The 10,110-nt window shown below is 41.4% G+C and overlaps 1 protein-coding gene across 1 annotated transcript; it reads right to left on the bottom strand.

Annotated features, from left to right (window-relative positions):
* Positions 1–314: 314 nt before the first annotated feature.
* tbx5b (T-box transcription factor 5b) lies at positions 315–9,877 on the bottom strand. The gene is made up of 8 exons (XM_078249710.1): positions 9,737–9,877; positions 9,380–9,474; positions 8,919–9,038; positions 7,220–7,367; positions 5,615–5,767; positions 3,592–3,683; positions 2,275–2,528; positions 315–892 (listed from the first exon to the last, which is right to left on the bottom strand). The coding sequence occupies exons 1-8, from the start codon at positions 9,875–9,877 to the stop codon at positions 315–317; spliced, it is 1,581 nt and encodes a 526-aa protein (XP_078105836.1).
* Positions 9,878–10,110: the final 233 nt, after the last annotated feature.

Below are 10,110 nucleotides of genomic sequence, written 5' to 3'. Positions count from 1 at the left end.
GAAAGGCGATAAGGTACAACTTTGATTGTGCTGCTCAGACTCTTTTTTTCCTGAAGCTTCATGGATGTCCAAGTCCAGTTTTTAACAATCCACTGCTCCATCCAGCACAGGGGAGCAACATGAGGAACAAATGTGACCTCTTCACACAGCATAAAAATCACACTTTTAACAATTATTTTACAAAGTTAAAATCATATTTAGTCCGTATATGGCGCAGCATCTTTCAGAAGTGCAGAAAAAAGGGTCACTGAATTTGAGACGAGGAATCTCTGCCCACTAATCAGTCAGTCTTTCGGGTATGTCCTCTGGTTCAGTTAGGAGGCTGCACTCCATTCTGGGACACCACACCTGATGTGTGTGTGCGTCTCTAGGGTGTGGTAGAGAGGAGGAGACAGGTTGCGCGTGTAACGAGGATACTCTCTGAGCGGAGAGCTGAGCTGCCTGCTTTGAATGTTTTGGGAGCTTTCGGATGGAGGTCCAGAGCTCTGGCTCTGATAGGGGTCGTAGTCGATGTGTTCTCCCAGCGGCGGAGAGTTCTGGTGGGCTATAGCGCTGAGTCGAGAGCCCTGAGGGCTGGAGCTGTAGGGAGGATGAGGGGTGTAAGGTTGATAGGGTTTCAAGGGGGTCATGGCAGAGGGGAGCGGGCAGGTGTATGACCAGGGTGTACAGTTGAGTTCATCCAGTCTGGGCTCGGAGCTGGCAAACATGCACGCCTGACGCTGCACCATGTCTGAGCTGTAGGGGGAGTCAGTGAGTGGGATGTCAGACAGACCAGGTGGAGGAGGAGGATAGGAGGAGGGGTGGTAGTAAGACTCGCCCTCACTTAGAGAGCTACCGGTGAAAGGTTTCTTGTAAGGGTGCTGGTGGTTTCCTGAAGAGCAGTTCTCCTCCACTAAAGAGAGAGACAGACAAAGAGAAGATATTGTGTTTATTTTTCATTTAGCATTAATGACAAGTGAGAACTGGGAAAGTTTCAGATCAGAATTTTTGACTACAAACATCAGACAGTTCAAGAAAACAAACATAATGCCAGAGTTAAAGTGCAGTACAGTTTTTTGCCAGAAGAAAAGGGCCACGTTTTATCCCATTAATTATTAGGTAGGCTATCTACCAAAATGTGTCCAAATCACAGTGTATCAAAAACCTTCAAGTTTACTTATTCTTTGATCAGATAGTTTCTGATTTAAAATGAAAGAAGACAGTATTTTATTTGGGCAAACTGCTTATTTGGCCTCTTGAGTTTAGACTAATTAAGACGTTTGGCTTGAAAAAAGGGTCATGTAGAAGAAAAAAAGTTTATACTTTCAAACCAATAAGTTATTGAAAATATATGTATTTGTTCTTGATGCATACAGTAAACATACAGTAGCCTAGTATCAGTATTGCAATAATACATTTAAAACCATACCCAGTCCTATTAACTACAAAGTATATAGGCTACCGGTATACTTATCATCAATGCAGACCATTCTGTAAAGTAGCATATTCCAGATTTAAAATGCCTTTTGCATTCTTCTCTAGCACAGTGCAGAATTGCACAGTCATCATACTGATTTTCTTTTTGCTGTTGATCAATATGTCTGAATTAACTGTGTAAATGACCAGACATGAGAATAACTTATTTATTCATTCATTCAGCTGCTGCATTAGTAAATCTGATGCCAGTAACAGCCCAGCAGTAACTGCATAACTAAGAGGATGCTGTGACTTGTCTGTAACTTAACTGATTAACATAATACCAAATAACTCAGTTACATTTTAAGTCTCTGATTTTCATACTGGCTGCCTGAAAACTTGTGTAAATATTCGATGATAGCCAGCGGTAACAGAATGTATGTATATTTGCACTCAATGGTCAAAGAAAAAGTAAAACCACTGGAATGGTCCTTTAATTGTCACATTTTGCAAGTAATCTGCAACAGAAACGTACTATGACATTCACACAATGCTGTTTTATTTATAAAATAATAATAATTTGGCACAGAACCACAAGTTGGAGAAATGACCAGTTTTAGGGCCGCTAAAATGATATTTTCTTTCTTGGAATAAGGAAACATTAGGGGGTGTAATATGTGAAGTGAGAAAAATACACAATTATTGCCACTATTACATAACGTATTACAATAATTAAATGAAAAATAAATAGGTCATATCTGCACTCCTGTGTCAGGGAGTTAACTAAGGGCATTGCTTTTTGTTTTTACAGCTTGAGATAGGCAATCATTTTCTTCTTACACAGTGTACTGAGGGCAGAGACACACAGCTTCCTCCTACCTTTCCTCTTGGTGCAGTGGTAGACTTGTGGCTGTTGGCCGTGCTGCAGGTGAGGATGAGGCAGGGTGTAATGTGCAGGGGGAGCCCTCAGCAGCTCCTGAGAACTGCCACTGCTCAAGCCGTTCTCACAACTGTAGGGGGATCCGACAGCTTCGGGGGAACCTTGCAGACCCCGACCCTCCCCACTGAAGGGACTCCCGGTGGAGCAGGCTCTCTGACGGACAGTACTGCGAGGGACCACAGGGTAGTCCTTTCTGAAACAGAGAGGTGGTGGTGGGTTGAGAATTACAGCAGAAGCAACAATTTTCATCTAATGTTATGGACTCAGGTGTGCTGCACAAAACAACCTCTCCTGTCTCTGTAGAGGTATTTCTGTTACATTCATTTCTGCTTGGTTGTATTGTGTGTGCTTTTTTTCTTTCTTTTCCTTTCCTTTCAAGTCTACTTAGCTGTCCCCATCCTTTCATCTCTGATCTCTCTCTCTACACACTGCCCTATTGGTAAACTCTGTGGTATGTAGGGGACAGCGGGCCACATCTCCCTGACCCTCGCTGAGACAGTGACACACACTCATGCACACACACGCTTGACGCACACACACACACACACACACACACACACACACACACACACACACACACACAGTCCTGTTGTTGTGAGATACTATGGCGTGCTAAAAATAAACATCCATCCTTGTGTCACTTCAGATAGACTCTCCTCTGCTCTCCACCAACCACAGCAGCACAATAACACAGGCATGGTGCTGCAGCACCCCCGTGTTATTGTTACACTGCAGCATTTAATACCAACCTCTCTCCCTCCTCCTCCTCCCTTCTCTTTCCTCCCCCTCAGCAACAGCCTCTCCCATTGGCTTATTAAAATATCTGAACTGCCTGCCAAAGTGCTTGAATGGAGATTAGTTTAACATGCAAACAGACACCATGTAGGGCCATCAGCTGATCCGTAGTGACAGTCTAATAGACCAGCGGCAATGTGATAGTATCTATCTATCAATGCAGGACGCCCGGTGTGTCATGTTTGTGCTGCACGCTCTGGTCCGGGTTTTAGGCTAAGATCAACCTTTAGGTGACAATGGCACACACACACACACACACACACACACACACACACACACACACACACACACACACACACACACACACACACACACACACACACACACACACACACACATCTTAGACCATATGTATCCCATCATAACAATCCTCAGTGAGAAGAATGGATTGGATTATTTCCTATGAATACTGACAAGCACGTAGATACTGGAAACGCAGGCATCAACAAAGCTTTACTCACCCTTGTAGCTTGGCCATGCGGTGCAGCTCATTGTCGTCGCTGCCCCTGAAGCCCTTAGCAAAAGGATTATTCTCTATCTTCAGCTGTGTAATCTGAGCACAAAACATAGAAAAACTCAGACACAAGCATTACACCACACAAGAGGTGCACAGGCCCAAACGAACACCGTTTCATTCAAGTAAAGACACACAAAGGCACTTTCAGTTTTAAACCATTCTTTTCATTGACTGAAAGTCAACAGTTCACTATTAGTGAGAGGCCCTGCAGATGTTAAAAGCAGTGCTGCCGAAGCTGTGCACGGCCAACATTCCTCAGCCACTGACGTTTCTAACGGAGCGGACAGTGTCCTCGCCAGCTGACACAGAATAAACTGTTTACCCAAACAGTCGCCAGGTTTAAGGATTTCAGGCCAAAGCTTTTAGAGGTCCAAAGCTGCGAGCTTTGATGTTCAAGTCTTCAAACCTTTCTCAGTGATGTCATGGAGGGAAACTATTGCACAGTCTGTCCATCACATAGCAGCCAAGTGGACTGGAGAGCTGACACGAGCTCGCGTCCAAACAAACTTTGAAGTGCCGATAATACTGATAGCCTCCAGCAAACTACTGGCTCAACTGTTCTACATACGAAGGTTGGAATTAATTTGGATTTCAATAGTACTTTTTTATTGCATGTACGATTGAATTATAAAGTTTAAGATTTTCTTTTACACATTCAATTGCACATCTGTAATAGCTCAGAAAGTGAAAATAATTTCCTAATACTCAAAAGTAATTCAATGGTCACTTTGTCTACTACTACTTCTGCTAATACAAATAATACTATGAATTAGTAGTAGTTTAAAATAGAAAATATGAATTTATTACATCACACTTAAGTATTGATATAGCCTTCATAAAGACATTTTGATAAAACAGACAGTTACAACAATTACATTTAACTACTATTAACAACTATTACCAATAAGTTTATACATAAAAATATGAATAACCTTTTTTTAAACTTTTTTATAAACTAAAAACTGTATCTACTATTCTAAATAAATGAATGTGATTACGTAATGGATAAAATGTTTTATAAAATGTTTTATACAATAAATAAAAGAACACCATATTGAAGCTGTAGATAAACGTGTACAAAATGTAGACCTCTCCTTTTTTAAGTACTAACAAGGTATATTATCTAAAAAGTATAGGTGAAATGTATTTATTTATGTTATTAATGTTTTGTTAAGAATGTGATCAAATCAAAGTTGAAAACTTAACCAGCAAAGCAGCTTTAGCAATCTGTCTTTCTAGGAGACTTCGAGAAAACAGGATCATCCAGGATCAAGGGAAAGAAACAGATCATTACCGACCAACACTCACTCTCACACATGCTCAAACACACACACACACACACACACACACACACACACACACACACACACACACACACACACACAGACACACTCACACACACACACACACACACACACACACACACACACACACACACACACACGCAGATAACTTATTTTCGGACATATTTACAAATACTGAGTAAGGGCCACATAAACAAAGAAGAATCCAAATTGACTTTCTGGATACAAAATACAGACAGTAATACAAACAAAGAAAAAGTGTGCATGTGAGTGTGTGTGTGTGTGTGTGTGTGTGTGTGTGTTAATGTGTGGGAGAGACAGAAGTTTGTGTGTGGTCAGTGACCAAAGGCAAATCTTTATACACTTATCTAAATAGTCACAAATTTAACAGTAGAACAGATCTAATTTGCACAAATAGGACTTTGAGATTCATCATTAATAGGATATTTATGAGGTAGCCTTCAGCCTTTAAAAAAAGCACCAAGTAATGTCTAAATATCACTTTTTGTATTGTATTCCATTTTTTAAAACTTGCAATCACTGTATTAGTTTTACCCATAAAAGAGATTTAGGTGGCAGTGCACCTTTCTAAAACGTGGGGTTTTACATAAGTTCCTATATTTGAACAGTATCTTGGTGTACTGTGTCTTGCGTAGAGAGTACCTTGTGGTTCTGGTAGGACGTCACAGCGATGAAGGCCGTCTCAGGGAAGACGTGGGTGCAGAAAGCTGTGTTTTTTGAGCCAAAGCCGTTGTTCTCGTCCGCCTTGACAATATGGAGGCGAGGCTGGTATTTGTGCATGGAGTTGAGTATTATCTGCACAGCGATAGAGGAGATTGAGGAGGTGAGATTGACAGACCTGTCATGTTTCCCACCAGCAGATGCTGGGACCTGGACTGGAGGCCAGTTGGAGCCTAAACCCAACTCATGTTAAGGTACCCAGATTTCTTGGAAGACATTCGTCTTTATGACAATAAATGTATGTCGTTATAGGATTAAAAAATATATATACAGATTGATGTCATATTTTCTGCATGAATGTAATAACATTTTTTTGCCGATTCAGATGTGTAGCATACAGGTACATTATTTATGTTGATATTTGTTTTGTTTTTTATCTTCATGTCAATCAAAAACCATGCATGGAAGGATATAGCCACCTTAAAACAAAATGATTAATGAAGCAAATTATACACAGTTAATTTCATTTCGTCCGTGCCCATTTCCTTTTAACCACAACTAAATAAAACATGGTTATGTATTAGACTCCAGTGATGTGACATATTGGTAGGCCTACATTTTAAATATATAATTGGATGGAATCACTGATGATTAACCTGGCAGACTAATTCAAATGGTTTTCGGTGAAATTAAGAGTTACTTACTAAAGTATGAGGTCACACTTGGTGACCACTTCAGCCCCAATCTTAACTATTTCCCACGACACTGCAAAACCCACAAGGGCTTTTATTTTTTATTTATCTTTTTAAATTGGATCACGGCCCTCTGTGCATGTGCACGCACGGGCGCGAGCACGTTTGTTTATCCAGGAGGGCTCAGTTTAATCGCAGTGACGTGTCCACCGGTGACATGCATTAGCTAATGGGTTTAAGAGTCATTGAAATCATTTCCTCTAATTTAACAAGCCTGAAAAGATTGTTTCTGCGCGCGCGCAAAAACAATCCGTGCTCACCTGCTCTCGCGCTGTAGCCTACACCATACATCCTCGTGAAATAGGTGTATCTAGACTCTGACTGTAGGTATAGGCGTAACTGGAGGTAACTGGAGCAATAAAGGCTGGGCATGGCGGGAATGAGTCTCTCTGTTGAGTCTGAAGTTTGGCCGCTCCGCTCTCGTGCTGATTGGTGTTGTGTTGTGATGTCTGCTGAGTTATTCACGAGAGTGAGCTACATGTGGCTATGCCTGCCTGCCTAATTGGACCTGTAGTTTGTCTGCTAGCTTAAATCAAAAACATCACACATGGTTGATTATTTAAAATGCATATTATGGCTTTTTGATATGCCCAATAGACCATTTTTATTGGTAATTGTAGGCCTTTGTCTTTTGGTTCCTTTTTAAATGACGTTTTATTAGGCCTATATTAGTCTCGCATTGCCAGACCTAGGACTTTATGGACTAAAATTACAGGTCCAGCCATTCAAAGGGCAAACAGATATATGTTTTAAATCCAAGCAGACCAAGAACATGTTTCCTTGTTCTGAAGAAATACACCACATTAGCTAAATACTATTAAGAAGACAGACTCACATGTCCAAAGGGGTCCAGGTGGTTGTTGGTGAGTTTGAGCTTCTGAAAGGAGATGAGCTGGCGGCTCCAGTGAGCCCCGGTAGCGGGAGAGTCCGGATGGACGTAGAGCCTCCCGGGCATCGCGGGCTCTGCCTTCCCCGTTACCGACCTTTACAGCAGAGGAAATGCAACAGATCAGAAAACGGTCAGACATTGACACTTAGTGGGTCACAGTGGTTCGTCTGACCAGCCTATAGCTCTGTCCGGCGCCCCGTGGCGCAGGAGGCCTGCACTGCCGCCGGCTGCAGAATGCCTGGTGCTTTAATTAGACAAACAAAAAATGCACCTTGTTTAGTTAAAGTTAAAGATATCCACATCTGGACCTTAGCCTGGTCGACCCAAATTATTTCGGTCTTACAAAGTTGCATATGCCTCTGTTAGGCTGTTTTGTGCCAGAGAATGTTGTTAGGCGCATGCGAGAAAAACATGCTGAAAAACACCACAAGACTAAACAAAAAAAAAAAATGCAAGGACCACAAACATTCAAGAACATTTTAACCATCTAATCTCTGAACGATTTGGAGCTGTTTAACAGCTGCTGAGGAGCAGACAGGGCCAACTGTTTGAGAAGTGTTTGAATTTTTAATCAACGTAACCTTAAACGTTTGCAGGTGAGTTTCTCATTATGTTTACATCTGGCGCTTTATAGGTCATACTAAATAATTAGTGGGTGATGTGATCAATAAAGCCAAAGAATAAAGGCCTTTAATAAATATTAGCCATGTAGCCTTTGTTCATTGTGATTAAAGGTCAAATGACTTGACCTTGCAAAAAAAAAGAAAAAAATACATTAACTTGGAAACAAATTTGCCGCCTGTAAGTTGATGGGACCAATCACTCCCACACAAAATCTTTAAAAACTGTTCTATTAAAAATGCTTAAAGGCCAGCGCCGACGTATCTCTATAAACACCGCTCGCCTCCATTACGCATGGGACACGGTACGTTGATCCACACAGTCTGCATACTCCTGCTTCCGGCCCCTTACATTGTGGAACCGTGTGTCTGATGCTCTGAAGAGGGAGAGCATTGACGGATCTCACTGCAGAGTCAGGTCTGTTCGGATTTCCCCCCAGCACAACAAACATAGAATGGGAGACTTTAATCCGGTATGTGCCGTCTGTCCGCCCGGTGAACCCTTCATACTCATCAGATTTAACCGGCGGGCATACACACGGGGAATTAGGCCATCCCAGTCTCCAAGAAAGACACGACCTTTACAGGCATGGGATGGAGTGGAGGGTAACACCACAACCGTTTGATTTCTTTTTGCAGAGGTTTTAGGCTGAGGTTTCTAATGTTAAATTCATAGGAGGCCTAATAACGAAAAGGTAGGGAAAAGAAAATGTTCTGGGGATTTTTTTTCTCTCCAAAAGTATAGGAATATGCTATTCTTTTTTTATTTATCTATTTAAAATAGTGGTGGTTGTGTTATCGTTTATTGACCATTTACTCCGTAAACGATGTTTAAAAGATTACATATTAATAATCACTAGGGTCTATCATCATGGGAAAGCTGACCTGTGCACTGGGACACTGGGGATGGATGCTTATTCGATTATTTTGCCTGCACCACTTTTTTTTGTTTTTTGTTTTGGTGTGGGGGAGGGGGGGTAATCTAAATTTGGATTTCGTCCATTACACACTGTTGCTATACGAACCATTTGTTGTCTGCAAATTTGTAGCGGTGGTCGTCCCCGGGCACAATGTCCATCAGGAGTATGTACTTGGTTTTTGGGTTGAGTCCTGTAACCTTCACTTTGTAACTGGGGAACATCCTCCTACAAAGAGCACATTCACGAAAAATATCAATATTCCCGTTCAAACGACAGACATATTTAGATTCCGAAAAATACCTGAAGTTATGATAAACTCCAGCCAGTCTCCTCTGAGACAACGTCCCCTGAGGCCTGGCGACGCAGGCTACATGTTGGTCCCACAAGTATTGAAACAGACATGCGGCTCATAAAAATCGATCTCGTTCATTCATCCACCGCGTTTTAGTTAAGACTTGGCTTAATATATAATAATATATAATAATAATAATATTCCAAAAGTAAAAAATAAATAAATAAAAAAACTATAATCAACAGATAATGTATTCTTCCTCATAAGCGTTTACCTCCCAGCCTTGGTGATGATCATTTCTGTTCCCACTTCATCAAACTTTGTCCAAAGTTCCCTGTCGTGGAGGAAAACTTTGATTCCCTCCATCCCCTGCAACAAAAATTTAAACAGTGCTCACAACAACTAAAGAGGAAGTCTTCTGGAAGTGAAATTAAAGCATTAGGCCTATAGCATACATATAATTGTATTCAAATAATGAGAGGTTTATGAAATAAACCTAATCCACGGTAAATTATTGAGGTGAATATTTTGTCTACAGTTCTGCGGTCCAGGATACTTCAAACTTCTGGATAGCTGAAATGGCTAATCGATAATGAATATTTACATTCTGATCCGAAGTACAGGCCGATACCTGCTGGCTGGACGCTGTCTGCGGGGAAACTGGTGAGTTTAATGTGTAGCTGGGATGTTCCTGTTTGGTCTCTTTTGGGGAATCCATGCAGTCAGAGTCCGGACGCTCTGCAAGGCCGAACTGGTCCCCTCCGTTTGCCATGTCCCACTGACACACACACACACACACACACACACACACACACACACACACACACACACACACACACACACACACAGAGGTTAGTATCAAACAAGGGTTGTGGTGTAATTCAATATAATTCAAGGCAAATTGAGGTCAGTCTCAACTTAATTCAGATCTGATTACAAAAAATAGCCTATTTAGTATAGCCTATTTATGAGGAACTGGTTAAAAGATACACAAAGAGGCGGTTA

This window comes from Sander vitreus, chromosome 5 (assembly GCF_031162955.1).
Source record: "Sander vitreus isolate 19-12246 chromosome 5, sanVit1, whole genome shotgun sequence".
Classification (NCBI taxonomy): Eukaryota; Metazoa; Chordata; class Actinopteri; order Perciformes; family Percidae; genus Sander; species Sander vitreus.
This window is presented reverse-complemented; position numbering and strand designations above follow the sequence as displayed.

Bases quoted from the DNA above. Each gene is read 5' to 3' on its own strand.
- tbx5b (XM_078249710.1), bottom strand. From the start codon at position 9,877: ATGGCAAACGGAGGGGACCAGTTCGGCCTTGCAGAGCGTCCGGACTCT. The intron at 9,039-9,379 runs GTAAACGCTTAT...TGCTCTTTGTAG, and splicing joins ATCATCACCAAGGCTGGGAG to GAGGATGTTCCCCAGTTACA. The intron at 3,684-5,614 runs GTACTCTCTACG...TTTTGTGCTCAG, and splicing joins CGTCCTACCAGAACCACAAG to ATTACACAGCTGAAGATAGA.